The 17,238-nt window shown below is 66.8% G+C and overlaps 3 protein-coding genes across 4 annotated transcripts; all 3 read right to left on the reverse strand.

Moving 5' to 3' along the window:
• Positions 1-1,655: 1,655 nt before the first annotated feature.
• LOC104317732 (general transcription and DNA repair factor IIH helicase subunit XPD) lies at positions 1,656-8,552 on the reverse strand. The gene is made up of 23 exons (XM_069775780.1): positions 8,501-8,552; positions 7,931-8,030; positions 7,763-7,840; positions 7,623-7,685; positions 7,425-7,538; positions 7,213-7,329; positions 6,686-6,802; positions 6,467-6,590; positions 6,275-6,371; positions 6,053-6,186; positions 5,605-5,773; positions 5,026-5,144; positions 4,703-4,772; positions 4,496-4,565; positions 4,198-4,299; positions 4,041-4,104; positions 3,610-3,731; positions 3,426-3,518; positions 3,281-3,353; positions 3,095-3,165; positions 2,589-2,732; positions 2,369-2,512; positions 1,656-2,281 (listed from the first exon to the last, which is right to left on the reverse strand). The coding sequence occupies exons 1-23, from the start codon at positions 8,503-8,505 to the stop codon at positions 2,189-2,191; spliced, it is 2,283 nt and encodes a 760-aa protein (XP_069631881.1). The 5' UTR covers positions 8,506-8,552; the 3' UTR covers positions 1,656-2,188.
• A 432-nt stretch (positions 8,553-8,984) lies between these two features.
• Positions 8,985-12,664, reverse strand: LOC138683939 (delta-like protein 3). 2 transcript variants are annotated; one of them, XM_069777327.1, is made up of 9 exons: positions 12,504-12,664; positions 11,691-11,912; positions 11,508-11,565; positions 10,840-11,070; positions 10,629-10,699; positions 9,909-10,494; positions 9,385-9,832; positions 9,230-9,314; positions 8,985-9,125 (listed from the first exon to the last, which is right to left on the reverse strand). In XM_069777327.1, the coding sequence occupies exons 1-9, from the start codon at positions 12,552-12,554 to the stop codon at positions 9,120-9,122; spliced, it is 1,758 nt and encodes a 585-aa protein (XP_069633428.1). In that variant the 5' UTR covers positions 12,555-12,664; the 3' UTR covers positions 8,985-9,119. The 2 variants fall into 2 exon arrangements, with proteins under 2 accessions (XP_069633428.1, XP_069633429.1); XM_069777328.1 differs by having other exon boundaries at positions 9,230-9,311; positions 12,504-12,661.
• A 274-nt stretch (positions 12,665-12,938) lies between these two features.
• On the reverse strand, positions 12,939-17,181 carry LOC138683940 (mitochondrial import inner membrane translocase subunit TIM50-like). Its single transcript, XM_069777329.1, has 11 exons — positions 17,011-17,181; positions 16,012-16,168; positions 15,876-15,907; positions 15,183-15,204; positions 14,843-14,901; positions 14,215-14,334; positions 14,026-14,130; positions 13,823-13,921; positions 13,584-13,740; positions 13,388-13,494; positions 12,939-13,288 (listed from the first exon to the last, which is right to left on the reverse strand). The coding sequence occupies exons 1-11, from the start codon at positions 17,164-17,166 to the stop codon at positions 13,184-13,186; spliced, it is 1,119 nt and encodes a 372-aa protein (XP_069633430.1). The 5' UTR covers positions 17,167-17,181; the 3' UTR covers positions 12,939-13,183.
• Between the last annotated feature and the right edge of the window lie 57 nt (positions 17,182-17,238).

Raw genomic sequence — 17,238 nt, forward strand, 5'->3', positions numbered from 1 at the left:
TGCTACACCGGCACCCCCATTTTGCATTGCAGGGTGCAGCGGGCACCCCCCGTTCTGCACGACCCCGCACGGTGCCCAGAGCCCCTTGCACCCCCTCTGCGCACCCCCTGCACCCCCCCCCACTGCCTCACCCCCCCCCACCCACCCCATTACACGCTGCGCTTTGCATGCCGTACGCGGCACGTTGCACACCGCATGCAGGTTGCGGCACGTTGCACGCCGCCAACTGCGTGTGGCACGCCGCCCGTTGCACTGCGTGCGGCTGGCCGCACGTCGCACCTTGCTGCACGCTTCATGTGGCGTGTTGCGTGCTGCACGCTGCACCTTGCACGCTGCAAATTGCACGTGGCACGCTGCGCATCGCACCTTGTTGCACGCCTCCACGTCGCGCGCTGCGCCTCGCCTGCTGCATGCGGCCCGTTGCACGCTGCTCGTTGCACCTCGTTGCATGCTTCATGTTGTGTGTTGCCCACTGCATGCTGCCCATTGCATGCTGCACCCCGGGGGGGGGGGCGCAGGGCAGCACCCTGCACCTTGCACCCACTCTTGGGGCCCACACAGTGGATGGCCTTGGCCGACCTTGATCTGCAGCACCCGCTGCAGCTCTGGTTACCCTCCCACTGGTTGTCTGGCCAGGGCCTGGCTGCAACTGGGAGCACTGGGAGCAACTGGGAGGGGGAGAGGCACAGCCAGGCAGGGCCACTGCAGAGGGATGGGGGACAGGAGCAGTGGAGGGGGTCCCTGTCCCAGGGTGGGGGCACCCAGCACCCACCACTCCCAAATCACTGTCGGGACCCAGCCAGGGTGTGCTGGGGGGGCACCCACCCTGTGCCCCCCCCGGTCCCCACTCCGAGGTGGCTTAGTTGTCCCCGGCCCCCTCTCCCCGCATGGGGGTCAGGGTGGGGGGCAACCAGAGGTGGGTGACCCTGGGCGGATCCGCTGGATCAGGGCAATTCAAGCCGGGCCCCCCCCCAACCCAACACCTGGTATTTTTAGGTCGGATCCGGTTACCCAGCTGGATCCGGTGTCAGCGCTGGGGGACCCCGGTGGGGGGCACGGGACGGGCGGCATGGACGCCGGGGTGGCACCCGTGGGTGGGGCAGTGGCTGCCACTAGTGCCCTTCACACCCCCCCCGCCCCCAAAACAACACCAGCACCAGTGGGGAAACTGAGGCACAGAAGGGGGGGGGGGTGTCCTCCCCTGTGGTTCTGGGGCACCCTGAGCCCCCCAGGGTGCCGGTGGGGGGGGGGAAACCCTGGCAGAAGGCCCCACTGCACCCCAATATCGGCACCCTGGGGGGCATGGAGGGGCCTGGGCCCCCCCCATATCTGTGGGGGTGCCCTACACCCATGGGGTGCTCCATAGATCCAGGGGGACCCCACACATCTCGGGGGGGGAGGCCATGGTCCGTGGGACCCTAGGTAAGGGGTGACCCCAAATATGTGGGCACTGGGGAGGGGGTGACCTTGGCCATGGGGTGTCCCCCAGCCCTGGGTACAGCTGGGGGTGTGTCCCACTACTGGGGACCCTGGGGGGGGCCACATCATTGGTCCCAACCCTCTTCCCCACCCCAGTGAATGTGGCCCCCACCCCCAGACAGGGGAAGTTGGGGGTCCCCAGGTGCAGCAGCGGCAAATAAGGGGGTGTAGCGATGCAGGGGTGGCTGAGCCATGGTGGGCTCCTGCTTTATTGGGGGGGGGAGGGAAATATTGTACAAAAAAAAGAGGTGAATGGAGGTGTCCCTCCACAGCCGGGGGTTGGGGGGGCAGCACCCAGCGTGGGCCCCACAAGGTGCCGGGCATTGGGGCAGGGGGGATCCAGGTCCTGCCCTGAGCACGTTTTCAGGGGTCTGGATCCTGCTCCCAGCATGTACGGGGAATCCGGCTCCGGCTCCAAGTGAGTTGGGGGATCCAGGTCTTGCTGGAGCATGTGGGGGCAGATCTAGTTCCTGCCCCGAGAACGTGGGGGGGCTCCAGTCCCCCCCCCAAGCACGTGGTGGGGATCTAGATCCCACCTTGAGCACATGGAGGGATCCAGGTCCCACTCTGAGCGTGTTGCGGGACTCCAGGTCCCAGCCCCAGCACATGGAGGGATCCGGGTCCCACCTTAAGCACATGGCGAGGGCTCAGGGTCCCACCCCAAGCAGATGGGGGGGGGGTCACTCTGCACCCACCCCCCTCGGCCAGCTCACACCTGCTGAGCGATCTGCTCGATCCGTTGCAGAACCTCCTCCGACTGCAGCTGCTCCAGCGTCAGCAGGGACAGCCCCAGCTGGTCCTCCTGCACCGGGAGGGGGTAAGCTGGGGGTCCCCCACCCTGCCCAGCCCCTCCAGCACTGGGGGAGGGCTCTGGGGGGGGCTTCTTTACCTGATGGAAGGGCTGAGCCATCTGGCGCAGGAAGAACTTGGCCACCTGCACCGCCTCGTCCACTGTCAGGTTGAGGTTGGAGTCGGTGATGTGCTCCTGGATCCACCGCGGCAACTTCCCCCGCTTGTCTGCCCGGGCGAAACGCTGTGGGGGGAGACATGGGGTCCCACAGCACCCCCCCTAAATCCGTCCCCCCCCTCCACCCCTTCCTGGTACACACCTTGTCAGCGAAGACCATGAGGCCATAGTCGGTTTTGCCGCGCAGGGCCCGGCCGACACACTGGGCAGCGTGGCGCATGGCGTCGAAGGTGAGGAAGTCGTTCTCCCGGATCTGGAACTGGTCCCGGAGGTATTCCAACCGGGCCTGGGTTGGGGGGGGAGCACAGACATGCTGGGTACCCCACAGGTGTCCCGTCCTGGCCGTGGGGTGCTCCACTGGTCCCCAGAGAGCTCCAGACCAGCCCTGGAGTGTCATACTGTAGCTGTGGGTTGCCACGTGGCCCCAGGGTGCTCAGCTGTGCCCCATGGGTGCCCCACTGTGTCCCTTAGGGTGTCCACTGTACCCTGTGGATACCTGTCTGTGCCCCGTGGGTACCCCACTATAGCCCTGGGGCACCTCATCATGTCTCCTAAGTGCCTGGGGTGTCCCTGGGGTGCCGGGCTGTGCCATGGGGTGCCCCCAGGGTGCCCCCCTGTCCCCACAGGTCCCCCAGGGTCCCTGCTCACCTTCAGGATGCGGCTCTGGGTGTAGACGTAGGGCACCCCGAACATGACGACAGCTCTGCCGTAGTGATGCACTGGGAAGGGGTGTGAAATGGGGGGTGCTCAGGGTGCTTCGGCACCCACCACCACATCCCCCTGCCACTGCCTGTCCCCCTTGCTGCTGTGTCCCCGACCTGGGCTGGCTCTCACCGAAATCGATGCCTTCCGACACTTTGCCACGGGCCACGGAGAGAAGGATGGCACCCCGGCCGTTCTCGCAGGCCTGCAAACAGCGGCCAGGTCACCGGGAGGGGTGGCACCGGTGACGGTGACACCCTGAGACGCTGCCACCCACCTCCTGGTACTTCTCCAGGGCCATGCTGGTCTCGGCCCCGTCCTGCGTCTCAATGAAGATAAGCTTGTTCCGCTGGATGTTCTCCAGGATGCCCTGCCATGGCGGAGGGGGGGCAGAGGTCAGGGGACACGAGGGGACATCGCGGGGGGTCAGGGGACGCTTTGGGGGACAGGTGAGGACGTACCTGCTCGTACCAGGAGGCCACGATGTTCTCCATGTACTGGTAGCTGGTGAAGAAGGCGACGATGCCGTCGGGGACCACAGCCGACAGCTCCAGCAGTAGGTTCCCATAGTTGCGGATGACGGCTGGGGTGTGTGGGGGGTCACCATGGGGCACCCCTGACCCCCCAAAGTCCCCTCCGGACCCCAAATCTCCCTGTCACCCCCAGCCCAACATCCTCCTGGCCCCATTTCTGTCCTGCCTCGGGTTCCCCTACCCTAGCCCTGGCCCCTTCAGCCCTCTAACCCTGTCCCTGTCCTCATCCCTCTCAGCCCCAGAACTCTGTCCCTGAGCCCCCTCCCAGCCCTATATCCCCCCTGTCCCCATCCCTGTCCCCCCCCAACACCATAACCCTGTCCCTGTCCCTCTCTCCTCCCTCCATCCCCGTTCCCTACCGATGTCCTCGCGTGTCTCAAACTTGGAGCTGATGGCCACCTGGTCATTGCCACGACCCACGATCTGCAAGGGGCAGGGATGCTGGTGACATGGGGGTCCCCAACCCCCCCCCCGCCGCAGAGCCAGCGCCAGGTACCTCCAATGCTCCCCACTCACCATGGGGCACAGGCAGGTCCGGGCCAGCGTCATGGTGAAGGTTGCCATGGTGACGGGGCGGAAATCCAGGATTTTGGGGTAAATGTCCAGCGGGGAGAGAGTCTGTGGTGGGGGGAGCAGAGGGGACACAAGGATGGGGTCATCCCAATGGGCCCTGGAGGGGACGTGGGGGGCACATAGTAGGAGGGGACATGGGAGGGGGGGACAAGGGGGACATGGGGGATACAGGAGGACACAGGAGACATGGTGGGAGGGACGTGGGGGACACAAGGGGACAAGGGGGGACATGCAGACTCACCCCTGACGTGATGATGACCGACTGGAAGCGCTCAAAGACTGGCTTGATGGCGATGGAGGCATCCATACAGCTGGGGACACACACAAACACACATCCCTGGGGTGACACTGACACTGCCCCCCCCCCCGTCTCCCCAGCATCCCTGTCCCCCCCTCAGTGTCCCTGTCCCTCCCCGATACCCTCCCGTGTCCCCCCCTGTGCCCACACCTGAAGTGCAGGATGGGGTTGGAGATGGTGGGGGTCCTATTGTCGAAAGGCTCAATGATGATGGTGAAACCTGGAGCGGGGGGATGAGGGAGGCACCCTCAATGCCAGCCGGGGCAGGGAGGCCACCCAGCACCCCCCCAAGCAGGACACAGGGTGTTCCTCTACCCAAGGGTGCTCATCCACCCCCCCAAGGGGGCTTATGGACCGTGCCACCACCCATGGGTGCCAATCCCCACAATGGGGGGGCTCACAGACCACCCCCCCTGCCTCGAAAGGGGTCCTCAGGGACTGCCCACCCTGGGGGACCCAGGCGCCTGGCTGACCCTTGGAGTAGGTGCTGACAAGGGTGGCAAAGTTGGCGACGAGGGTGATGGCGGAGAAGTCGGCCATGTCCACGATCTCCAGTGTCCGCAGCAGCGAGCGCAGCCGCTCAGCGCAGAACCTGGGGGGTAGATCACCCGTGGGGGGGGAACGTGTCACCTGGGGGGGGGGCACACATCACCCTGGGCGGAGGACACGTCATCCCACAAATGTCATGTCACACCGAGGAGGGGAAATGCTGCCTTTGGGGGGGACATGGTCATGCCATGGAGGGGAGACACCACCCGAGGAAGGGGACACAACACCTTGGGGGGGTGAAGAAAACCTTTGGGGGGGGGGTCACAGACCACCCTGGGGGGGGACACAGCACCCTGGGGGGGTCACAGGCTACCCTGGGGGGACCCAGGACCATTGGGAGGGGACATAGGCCACTCTGCAGGGGGTCACAGGCCAACCTAGTGGGGGGACACAGCACCTTTGGGGGGTCACAGACCACCCTGGTGTGGTTACAAGCCACCCTGGGGGGACATTCCCTTGGGGGTAGGTCCCTTTGTGGTGGGGACAGATCCCCCCAGACTCACCGCAGGGGCTTGCGCTCGATGCAGACCTTCTCGTAGAGGTCCTTGAGGAAGGCGGGGGGGCTCTCCTGCACCACCCGCGGCCCCCGCACCCGTGCCCGCAGGTAGGCCACGAACCGCTTCAGGAAGCCCACGAAGTGCTCAGCCGTCCGGATGCTGCCGGGAACTGCCTCTGTGGGCCAGGGACAGTGGTGGGGGGCTCAGGTGGGGAGCGCCTGACACTCTCCCCACACTCCAAGGAGGGGCTCTGGGACCCCCAGGGTGTCCATGCTTGTCTGGAGGGGAGGTTGTGGGGCACTGGAGGCTGGTGTGGGGCTGGGGGCACCCCAAAGGGCTTGGGGGGCTCCCTGCCACAAAAGGGAGCTCAGAAACCCCCCGTGCTCATCCAGCATGGAAATAGGGGGGGCCAGGGGGGCACCTCAAAAGAGGGGTCACCCCCCCCCCCACGTACCCTGCAGGATCTCATCTGGCAGCACAGGGTTGGCAAGGTAAAGGTCAGTCTCCCGGGCAGTGCTGGCCTCCCGCAGCCCCTCCACCAGGCGCCGGTACTCCTCCGCCAGCCGCTGCGTGTCTGTCTCCTTGATCCTGCGGCAAGGGGGGATGCAGTCACCCGGGGGGGTGTGTGTGGGAAAACGATGGGGACAATGGAAGGGAGGTGGGGGGCCATGCTCACTTTTGGATGGTGGTTTGGAGCGTGGTCACATTGGCCTGGCAGCGGTCCAGCGTCCGGCGCGTGATGTTCACCCCCATGGAGTCGATGCAGACGTTGTCTGCGGGGATGGGGGACAGTGTCACTCCCCCCGCTGCAGGTGATGCAGGGGACAGAGGGTGACAGCCCAAAAATGGGGTTCATGGGGGTGCTGACCAATGTTGTGGGCCTCATCAAAGACCACAACCGACTTCTTGGCCAACTCCTTTGAGACCAAATCGGCGATTTTAGGATCCAGCAGGTAGTGGTAGCTGTAGACGACGATGTTGGCATGAAGGATCTGCCGGAAGGCAGGGCATGGGGACATTTAGGGACATTTAGGGACAAAGGAGCCACCCCAAAGCCAATCCTGGCCCCCTGTCCTCCCCCCCGTACCGAGTAGCGGGCGAGGAAATAGGGGCACCAGCCCTTCTGGCGGCCGTGGGCCTTCAGGTCGTCCAGGTTGTAGATGCCATAGGGGATGGGCACCTCACGCCCGTGGGTGTCGAACTCCTGCTGGGAGACCCCGGGGAAGGTGGCTGGAGGGCCTTGGGGAGGCCCCCAGGGGGTGGGGGGCAGCTGGGGCAGTGACCCGAGGCAGGACGGTGCAGGGGATTGGGGAAGGGGGGATATGGGTGTGGGGTGGAAGTGGGTTGTGGCTGGGGGGCACCCTAGGGTACTAGTGGGGGGGATGGGGAATGGGGTCCCCAGGGTGCTTGGGACCCAGTTAGGGAGTGGGGGCACCCCAGGGTGCTGGGAGTTGTCGGGGACACCACAGGGCACCCAGGAGCTGGCAGGAGACTGGGGGGCACCCAGGGGTCCCCAGGTGCCTTTGGGGCCCCCAAGCAGGGGCAGGTGGGACACCCTTGGGTGTCCATCAGGGTCAGGGGGATCCCCGAGTGCTCATCAGGGGAATCCCTCACCTCAAAGAAGCGGCAGGCAGGCAGGGATCCGTCACGCTGATGCTGCGCCCGCACGTAGGAAGCCGTAAGGCTCAGGCACCGGCTGTCCACCTCCTTCCCAAAGCGCAGCGAGGACACCTGCACCCCCATGGTCACCCTGTTGTCACTGTGTCCCCCTGGGATCAACCCCCCCACACACACCCCCAGTGGATCTCACCCAGCCCCATGCCCACCTCGGGGTGGATGCAGAGGTTCTTCCTGGAGCTCAGCGCCAGCCCCAGGAACGGCACCTTCTCCCCCAGCTCCTTTTCATAGAAATCCATCAGCTTCCGCAGCTCCTCGATCACCTGTGGTGGCAATGCTCAGATGGATCCCTCGGGATCCCCTCTCAGATTTGCTTCCCTTGTCTCTCCCCCAGCTCGTCACCCCACCTTCTCGATCTCTGGCACCGTGCGGGAGCAGTAGATGAGTTTGGTGACGTCCAGTGGCCGGGCCTGGGGAGAGATGTGACACTAGGGTCTGCAGGACTCGGATCCGCTGGGATCCACTGGGATCAGGCACCAGCACTCACTCGCTGATAGGCAACGATGAGCGACAGCAGCGACACTGTCTTCCCGGTCCCAGAGGGCATCTCCAGCACACCGTGGCCCTGCCGAGAGCAGTGGCGTCACCCCCGGCAGGGACGTCCCCAGGGGTGGGTGGATCCCAGCCCACCCGGGACCGCCAGATCCTGCTGTACCTTGGCGTCCAAAGTCCTCTTGAGCTCCAGCATGTAGGAGAACTGCTCAGGGTAGATGTAGTCGTAGGGGAAGTAGACCAGGAGGCCATCGATGTTGAGCCTGCGGAAGGGCCAAGGAGAAGAGGATTCCCGCGAGGGATCCCACCAGCTCCCACCCCAGTGGAGAGCTCGGTGCCTGGCTGATCCCTCCTCCCCGCCCTGGGATCGGGGTGCCCCAGCCCACTCGCGCCGTCCGCCCTCTTGGCAGGTCTGTGACGGCAGCCGGGATCTGGCGAGCGACGGGATCCGGTGGCAGGGTGTCACGGTGCTGGGGTGGCCCCGGGGACCCCCTGCCGCTCCTGGCTCTTCACCACTGCCCCGGCGGGGACCCGCTCCGCCGGAACGGTTGCCGGGGGTCGCGGACCTCCTGTGGGCCCGGTAGTCCCCGGGATCCCGGCCCTCCCGTGGGCCCCGCGCCCCCGGGATCCATCGGGATCCCGGCTCTCCCGTGGGACCCGCAATCCCGGGATCCCCCGCGATCCCGCCCTCTCTCCCCCCCCCCCCGAGGTCCCCCCGCCGCTCCTCGCTCACTTCATGGCTCCCGCCGCTTCCACACGCCGCCGGCTCCGGCCCCGCCCCGCCCCTCCCCGTCCCCACCTCGGTCCGCTTCGCCCCCTCATTGGCCGGCGCTCTACCCCGCTCCGCCCCGACTCTCCCTTCCGATTGGCCGCGCGCACTGCCCATCACGGCGCCGGGGGCTGGCGCCAGGCCCTGCCGGCTGAGGGCGGGAACAGCCGTGTGTGTTGAGGGAAGCGAGGGGAAGCAATCGAGCGCCGAGCGTCGAGGGCGGCGAGTTGAGCACCGAGTCACGGAACTGGTGGTTCTAAGGTGACCCGCGGTGGGGGACACACACACCCCAAAGCAGGGCGCTGTCCCCTCCACGGGCCTGTCACCCCCCCTCCCCGGTCCGGAGTGGGGTGTCCCCACCCGTGCCACCCACCCACTGTCCCGAGTGGGGCGTCCCCACCCGCATCACCCCCCCGCCCCCCAGGGCCGGATTCTGGCGACACGGACAGACATCTCAAAGAACTTTATGGCACAACCCCAAGGCCGCCCCCCCGGGTGGGGGTGTGTGTGTCCCCAAAACACTGTGGGGACCCAGGCTTGGGGTGGGGGGGTGTCCTGGGGAGGGGTGTCCATCACCGCCGGGTCACACCTGGGGAGGGCAAGAAGAGAAACGGGGTTAAAGAGAACCAGAGGGTGATGGCGGTGGGGGGGGCGGCAGAGACAAATGGTGGAGAAACTGGGGGGGAGGCTCACCCGGGTGGCAGAAGCACGTGGTGGCCGCCGCTCCCTCCCTGGGGGGCTTGTGCTGGTGGTCCCCCCTGTATCCGGCGCACGGCTGCTGCCAAAATATCCTGTGAGACCCCCAAAATCGGGGTGTGTGCGCCCCCCCCCCCCATCCCAGGTCTCACCTCTCCCCCGGCAGCCGCCGCCGCCGTCGTGCCGCCAGCGCCAGCCCCACGCCGGGGCCCAGCAGGGCGAGGGGAAGGGCGCAGGCGAGGGCAAGGGGCACGGGGGGGCGGCGTTGGGGGGCTGGGGGGGGTCCCCCAACCTCCTCCTCGCAGCGGGACCCCATAAATCCGGGGGGGCAGGCGCAGACGTGGCCGGAGAAGTGGGTGTAGCAAGTGGCACCGTGCAAGCAGGGGCCGGAGGCGCAGGCGTCGGCGCGGCGTCGGCAATCGGCGCCGGCGTAGCCGAGGGTGCAGGAGCAGGTGAAGCTGTTGGCGCCGTCCTGGCACGTGCCGCCGTTGGCGCAGGGGTTGGGGGTACAGTCGTCGGCATTGCGTTCGCACCGGCGCCCCGAAAAACCCGGCCGGCATTTGCAAATGGCGCCACGACCCAAGTCCCGGCACTGGCCACCTGCGCTGGGGAAGGGGGGTCAGCGACGCCGAACCGTGCCAGGGCAATGGTGGTGGGGAACGTGGGGGAGGCTCACCGTGCAGGCAGAGGTGGTCGGCACAGCGGTCGGCGCGGCGCTCGCAGTTGGAGCCGCGGAAGCCAGGGGGGCAGCGGCAGGTGTAGCCGGCGCCGGGAGCTGGGTCGGGGGCACAGGCGCCGCCGTTGAAGCAGGGACCGAGGGCGCACGGGGATGGCGGCACCTCCGGGAGAGGCTCCGGCATCACCAACCGCCCCGCAGCTGGGAGCGACGCCGGAGACCCTGGCGCTGATGCCGGCACCGGGGCTTCAGGGACTGTTGCTGGTGCTGCTGGTGCCACCACCGGTGCTGCTGGTGCCGCTGCCGGTGCTGCTGGGGCCACCGGTGCCACCACCGGCGCTGCCGGTGCCACCGCTGGTGCTGCTGGGGCCACCGGTGCCAGCACCGGTGCTTCCAGAGCCACCACCGGTGCTGCCGGTGCCACCACTGGTGCCACCGCTGGAGCTGCCAGTGCTACTGGGGCCACCTCTGGTGCTGCCAGTGCTGCTGCTGGTGCTACCGGAGCCGTCACGGCTTCTGATGCTGCCGGTGGCTGTCCCGGGCTGGGGGTGCCGCAGCGTGGCCCCGGGGAGTTGCTCCCACGACCCTGCACAGGCAGCACTGTTACCTGGATGGGGGGTACCGGACCCCCCCAGGATGGATGTGGGGGTGCCGGGAAGCACCAGCGGGGCTCCTGGGGTGACACGGGGGATACTGGTGCGGGGGGGGTGTCCCACTCACCGTGCAGGTGCCCCCATTGGTGCAGGTGCTGCCATTGGCGCTGGCGGTGGTGCAAGGTTCCCGGCACCCACCTGCGGGTAAAGCGGGGTGTCAGGGGCACCCCAAAACCCAGGGGACACCCTGGGATGCTGCATGGCCCCCAAGAAAGATAGGGGAGTGATGGGGGAGGAGAAGGGTGATGGCAGCCCCCCCAGGGGATAGGGGTACTCACGGCGGGTGCAGCAGGGGGGCCAACAGCGGTGGGGGGGTCGGCAGGCGGCGGCGGGGGGGCAGCGGCGGGTGCAGGGGGCGCAGCGGGGGACACAACGGGGGCCACGGCCGGGGGGGCGGCAGCGCAAGCGGGTGCCGAAGCGCAGGCCCCCCCCCGTCCCCCCCCGCCAGGGACCCCCTGGGGAGAGGTGCTGCCGGGCCACCGCGCGCCCCAAGAGCCGGCCCTGGGGCCCTGGGGCACCCGTCAGCATCCACAGAACCCCTGGGCACCCCCAAAGTCCCCCAGACCCCCTTCTCTTTGCCCTTCTAGCCCTCCCTCTCTGCCTCCCCCCAAACTGCCCCCCCCAATCCAAGGATTCCTGTTCACCCCCCTCAAACACCCAGGGCTCCCCTTTGCCCCCCCAAACCCTAATTTGCCCCCCAAAACCCTGCAGGCTGCCATCTGCCACCCCCCCATCCTATTTGTCCCCTATTTACCCCCTGGGACGCCTAACTGCCCCCCCCCCAACACTTTGGGCTCTCACGTCCCCCCAGCTTATTCCCTATCCACCCCCTATGGGATGTCCATTACCCCCCCCCCTCCCAAATACACAGGGCCCCTATTTGCCCCCCTGGGACCCCCATTTGTCCCCCCAAACCCCACAGCCTCCCCAAGTCTCCACCACTCACCTCCAGAGCCTTTAGCCTCCTCCAGCCGCCATGACTCGATGACAAGGGAGACAGTGCCCTGGGGGGGAGGGGGGGGCAGCAAAAATTGGGGGGGTATCATTCCTAGGGGCTTAGGGGTCCCAGGACCATGGTGGGGGGTCAGACTTTGCCAGGGACTGGGCGGGGGGGGGAGTCAGTCCTCACCGGCCAGGGGAAGGTGAAAGGCAGGCGGAGGATGCGGGGGGCCCCCGGCGCCGGGGGGGGTCCAGGGGAGCTGTGGACGACCCCCAGGCTGCAGCCAACTGCCCCAGGGGGCCGCAGGCAGAGACGGAAGACAAGGCGACAGGAAGGCGAGCCCCCACACGGCCCCCCTGGGCCCCCCCGTGCCGACAGCACCCGCAGCTCCAGCACCCCAGCTGGCTGCACCTGCAGGTGGGCGTCAGCAACCCAGGAGACCCCCCCTCAGCACCCCAAAATACTCCTCAGGGGCGCCCCAATACCCAAATATCCCCCCAAACACACCCAGCATCCCAAAAGAGCCCTCTAGGCCCGCTCTGACCCCCCCCGAGCCCCCCCCCAGCACCCCAAAACACCCTTCAGATGCTCCCCAGTAGAAAAATAACCACTCAAGGTCCTGAAAGTACCACTCAGTGCCTCAAAATGCCTCCTTAGGACTCACCCTGATCCCCCCCAGCATCCCAAACCAGCTTCAAGGAGCCCTGCCAACTCCCCAAGGACGCCTCAAATTTCTCAGAGCCCCCCCCGCCCCCCCCAGCACTACAAACAGCCCACCCAGGATCCCCAAAATACCCCCTCCAATATCCCGAATACCCACCCTGGAACTTCCACCCCCACCAACACCCCCTGGGGACCACAAAGGGACACCTGAAGCACCCCAGGATCACCCTGATCCCTCCCTCTCCAGGGACCCCCCTCAAAATTGCCAAGGGTCTCCACCAGCCGCCTAGACCCCCCCAGGGCTCTCCCCCCAGCCCCCTCCGGGGGGGGCATGCTCACCAGTGGGGGCCAGATGAGGGTGAGGAGGGCAGCCAGCAGCAGCGCAGCCATGGCCGGCACCGGGGGGCAGGGGGGGACCGGATCCGGGCCCGGGGTCCTGCCTGGTCCCAGGGCTCAGCGGGGTCTGAGCCCACCGCCCCCCTCCCCAAGACCCCTTTCTAGCGACCAAGCCCCACCCCATGTTTGCAGGCCACGCCCCACCCACAGGCCACGCCCCTACAGGGGATGCAGTGGCCCCCCATCCCAAAAGGAGGATCCAGCTCCATACCCCCCCCCAAAAAAGGGCCCAGATCTGGCCCCATAAACTGCCCCCCCAAAGAGCCTGGATCCAGCCCCATAGCCCACCCCCCCCCAAAAGGGCCCAGATCTGACGCAGCACCGGGGGGGGGGGGGGCCGCTCCGTGTCCCCCCCAAGCAGCACAGTGCACCCGCAGCTCCATGTCACCCTTTATTCATCCCCACTGGGGTCAAGCCCCCTCCAAAACCCTCCAACCCCCCCCAAAAGCGGGGCCACGCCCGGTCCCCCCCCCACCGCCAGCCGCCACGGGACCACCGACGCCTCCGACCGCATCGTCCGGGTCTGGGTGACGCATCACCCCCTGCTACCACGGCGCTGGTGAATGGGGTGTCCCCCCCACCCCGCCTTGCACCGCTGACATCACGGCACTGTCCTGATGACATCACTGCTGCTTGGAGCGTGGCCAGAGGCGGCCGGCCAGGGCACCCAGGAAAAGCCCCGTCGGCTTCTTGCCCTGCGCCAGCTCAGCCAGGCGCTGCTGCTCCTCCTGCACCCCCAATTCGGGGCGAAAAACAGCCGTTACAGGCAATTAGGTGCTGCCACCCCCCTGCCATGTCACATCCCCCCACCCCTCGCGCGTCCCCACCTCCTCCAGCTGCGACCGGCGTCGTTTAAAAGCCGCCAGCGGATCCTCCTCCAGCGCGTAATTCTCCAGCACCGTCCGGACGTCCTCCACCCCACTGAGGGCAATAGCTGCAGGGACAGATGGACGGGTTTGCAGAGGGAGGGGGGAGGGGGGTCAGGGAGGGGGGTCAGGGATGTTCTCGGACGCGTTTACCCACTTTTGAGGAAAGCGGTGAGGTCGTAGAGCGCGCGGTCGTCGGAGCTGCCATCCCAGCGGGGCAGCGCCAGCCCATTGTAGGGCTGTAGGCAGAAGGCTTCTCTCCGGCAATCCACCACCACCACCTTTGCCGGGTCTCTGTTGAGGCAGGAGATGTCCTGGGGCGGGGGGGAACAGAGAGGGTTGGCGAAGGACAGGGGGGGTCACTGAAGTGACTGTCCCCCTTCCCTGTCACACCACCTTGACGTGGTGCCCATCCATGTAGCGGGTGGCATCACGGAAGAGACGGTAGGAGATGAAGCCGTGGGGGTCCACGCTGTCAATGAGGGGGAAGGCGGTCTGTGGGGGGGTAATAGAGAGGGTGAGAGGGTGGGGGGCACCCCGTGGTGGCCCTGTCACCTCCTAGGGTGGCCACGCCCCCCCACCCCCCACTTCGCACTCACCATGCCAGTTTCAGAGGTGAAGACAACTATCTCGTAGAGGGGTGCAAGCTGCTGCAGGAGGCTCTCGATGCCTGGGCGCTTCTTGAAGCGCCAGCCAGTGACGAGCTGGTTTCGGGGGGGACGGACAGGGAGGTGTCACGGGGGGGTGGCGGGTGGGGGTGGGCACGGGAAGGCTCAGGGGACACTCACCGACCACTCGGGGTGCAGCAGGACGTCAGTGAGCTCGATGACAAGGGTGTAGGGGGGCTGGTAGTAGGGTTCGCGCAGAGGGTCCGGCAGCAGCTTGGGGCTGGTGGGCTCGATGATCATCTGGGGGGAGTCAGGGGGAGGGATGGAGCCCCCCCCCCCCAGCGTGGGGATGAGCCACCGGTGTGGGGACAATAGTCCCCAAAAAGGGACAGGGTCCCTGCACCGGCATGGGGGCAAGGGCTGGAGTGTGGGGATGAAGCGCCCCGGCAGATGGGGACGAAGCCCCCCTGCAAACTGACGATGGGAGCCCCTGCCTAGTGACAAAGACCCCAAAGCGGGGACAAGGACCCCCCCAGTGGGGACAAGGAGCCCAGATCGGTGACAGGAGACCCCAAAACAGGGGCAAATGTCCCCCAGAACGGGGACAGAGGACCCCAAAACAGGGACGTGATTTCCCAGCACTAGGACACGGTCCCCCAAGAGGGGATGGGGATCCAACATGTCCCCAAAATGGGGACGAAGCTCCCCAGGAGAATGAAAAAGCTCTCAGGACAGGGATGGCCACCCCTGATGCCATGAAGCCCCCTCCCAAAATGGGGGACCCCCCCCCAAATGGCTCCCCACGCACCTGCCTGTAGTCCTTGAAATACTTGTAGGTCCTGCGGAGCTGCTGGATGCCCACAGGGTCTGCAGAGCCAAGGCCAGTGCAGGTGAGGGTCACCCGGGGTCTCTGCTGTCCCCAAGGGGGGTAACAGTTCCCCCCCCCCCCCCCACTAGGATAAAGACCAAAACACCCTAAAAAAAGCCCCTTTTGGGTAACAGCGGGGTGTTAAAAACATTGTAAAAGCCTCCAGCCGCAACAGCGAGGTGTCAAACAACCCTGAGGATGCGACGTGTCCCCCCCCGCAGTAGCTGTCACCCCCGCCCCCCCCCCCCCCCCGCCGGGGATGTCTGGGGATGTCACTCACCACCATCGAACTCATCGGGGATCTGTGGGGAGAAGAGGGAGGCGGAGGGTTAAGACGGGGCCAGTGAGAAGGACGTGGTGGCACCGGAGGGGCCCTGTCACGGAGGGGGGAAGGGACAGAGGAGGTGACAGGGACAATTCACAGGTAGGTGACGCCGTTTCCGTGCGGTTTCCTTCTGTCGACTGATGTCCTCATCGTCCCACTGATGTCCCTGTCACCCCACTGGTGTCATTGTCACCTGTTCAACGCTCCCCCTGTCACCCTGTTTGATGTCCCCATGTCCCCCCCCCGCTGGTCACCGGAGACAGGCAGGGCAATTCGCACCTCTCCCTCCCCAGGGAGCCCCCTGTGCTGCACATCAAAACCCTCCTCATCACCTCCAAGTTCTCTAAAAAAGGGGTTTGCGGTGACAAAAATGCCTCCCTGGGGTGTGACAAGGATTGTCGGTCCCTTTGGGGACACGCCACTCCCCTCAGGGACATGGGGCCTCAATGCCCCACCCAACACAAAGACCCCAAAATACAGGAAAACACCAGTGAAAGGAAACAGATGGGGGCACATGGGGAAGGGAGAGAGGGAAGGTGCTAAACCCCCACCATGTCCCTAAATGTCCCCAAAGGGCAGGGAGGGGACATTGGTGCAGCCGCCTGCCTAAAAAAAGGGGTCCAGGAACTGCCACAGAGCACCCCTCACCTTGGCACCGTGCTCGTCCACCGCGTTGCTGCCTGCAGGAGGGGGAGAGCGGAGGTGAGGGGGGGGGCACGGTGGCACCTGTAGCAGGGAGGGGGGGAACGGGGGACAGGACACACTGGGGATGCTGAGGACTCACCGAAGATGTAGACGAGTGCCACACCAGTGCCAGCACCCAGCAGCCCCGCCAGGCGCAGGGCTAACCGCCGGGCGGCCGCCATCCGCTCCCGCCGCCGCCGCTCTTCCTCCTCCTCCTCCTCTGGGCTGGGGGTGTGTCCCAGGGGTCCTTCTGCTGCCTGCAAGGTGGGGGGGACACAGGGGGACGGTGAGCCCTGGGCACAAGGGGGGAGCCCTGGGGATGGCTGAGGGGCCTGGGAACACCTGGGGAGCCCCCATAACACCCAGGGACACTTAGGGACAGCTAGACAGGCCCAAGGAGAATGGCAAGGGACATCCAGAGAGCCCCAGAGACCCGTGGGGACCCTCAGGGATGTCCAAGGATGGCCAGGGCCAGTCAGGGAGCCCCAGAGACACTCGGGGACACCTGTGGAGCCCTAGGGATGGCCAAAGATGACCAGGGACTCCCAGGGAGCCCCAGGGACAGCTGAGGAGCCTCCTGGGAACTTTGGAGACATGTGGGGACAGCCAGAGAACTGTGGGGATGTCCGAGGATGACCGGGGGTGTCCAGGAAGCTCCAGGGACAGGTAGGGACACCCAGAGAGCCCCAGAGACACTTGGAGACATCTGTGGAGCCCTAGGGATGTCCGAGGATGGCCAGGGAGCCCCAAAGACACTTGAGGACACCTGTGGAGCCCTAGGGATGGCCAAAAATGACTGGGGACACCCAGGGACCCGCATTGAGCCCTGGGGATGGCCGAGGATGGCCAGGAACAGGCAGAGACCCCTGGGAACACCCAGGGATACTCACAGACCCCCGGAGGCTCCCGGGGACCTCTGAGGAAGGACAGGGGCGGCCGTGGAGCCCTGAGCCAGGAAGGGCCAGAGAGGCCCGGGGACGTGTGGGGACACCCGTGGAGCCCCCGTGACCCTCCCCTCCCCGCGGGGCCCTCATCACCCCCTCAGACCCAGGCCCAGGCCCGACCCTTCCCGCTGGGCTCAGCCCCGTCGCGGCCCCACCTGGTGCCGCCGCAGCCGCTCCCGCAGCACCGCGTCGGTGCCGGCGGTGCTGCTGACGGCCCGGCCCAGCGCGGCCCGGACCCGCCGGGCCCCCAGGGCAGCGCGGGCCCCGCAGGCCACCACCGCCCGCCCCGCCGCCGCCGCCGCCGCCGCCATCTTCCCGCACCGCGCGCCCCACGGCGCAGGCGCGGCCGTCGCCGCCAATCACCTCCCCGTGCCACCGGCCAA

Source organism: Haliaeetus albicilla, chromosome Z, assembly GCF_947461875.1.
Source record: "Haliaeetus albicilla chromosome Z, bHalAlb1.1, whole genome shotgun sequence".
NCBI classification, from domain to species: domain Eukaryota; kingdom Metazoa; phylum Chordata; class Aves; order Accipitriformes; family Accipitridae; genus Haliaeetus; species Haliaeetus albicilla.

What these genes read in the sequence shown, in the direction of transcription:
- LOC138683939 (XM_069777327.1), bottom strand. Translation starts at nt 12,554, where the DNA reads ATGGCTGCGCTGCTGCTGGCTGCCCTCCTCACCCTCATCTGGCCCCCA. An exon ending in GCCCCCCTGCTGCACCCGCC is followed by an intron (nt 10,700 to 10,839) that starts GTGAGTACCCCT and finishes CTTTACCCGCAG; the next exon opens with GTGGGTGCCGGGAACCTTGC. An exon ending in CCAATGGGGGCACCTGCACG is followed by an intron (nt 10,495 to 10,628) that starts GTGAGTGGGACA and finishes CTGCCTGTGCAG; the next exon opens with GGTCGTGGGAGCAACTCCCC.
- LOC104317732 (XM_069775780.1), bottom strand. An exon ending in CGGTGCCAGAGATCGAGAAG is followed by an intron (nt 7,539 to 7,622) that starts GTGGGGTGACGA and finishes TTGCCACCACAG; the next exon opens with GTGATCGAGGAGCTGCGGAA. An exon ending in ATCGAGCGCAAGCCCCTGCG is followed by an intron (nt 5,145 to 5,604) that starts GTGAGTCTGGGG and finishes TCTACCCCCCAG; the next exon opens with GTTCTGCGCTGAGCGGCTGC.
- LOC138683940 (XM_069777329.1), bottom strand. Translation starts at nt 17,166, where the DNA reads ATGGCGGCGGCGGCGGCGGCGGCGGGGCGGGCGGTGGTGGCCTGCGGG. An exon ending in AGCGGCTGCGGCGGCACCAG is followed by an intron (nt 16,169 to 17,010) that starts GTGGGGCCGCGA and finishes CCCACCTTGCAG; the next exon opens with GCAGCAGAAGGACCCCTGGG. An exon ending in ATTTCAAGGACTACAGGCAG is followed by an intron (nt 14,335 to 14,842) that starts GTGCGTGGGGAG and finishes GACTCCCCCCAG; the next exon opens with ATGATCATCGAGCCCACCAG.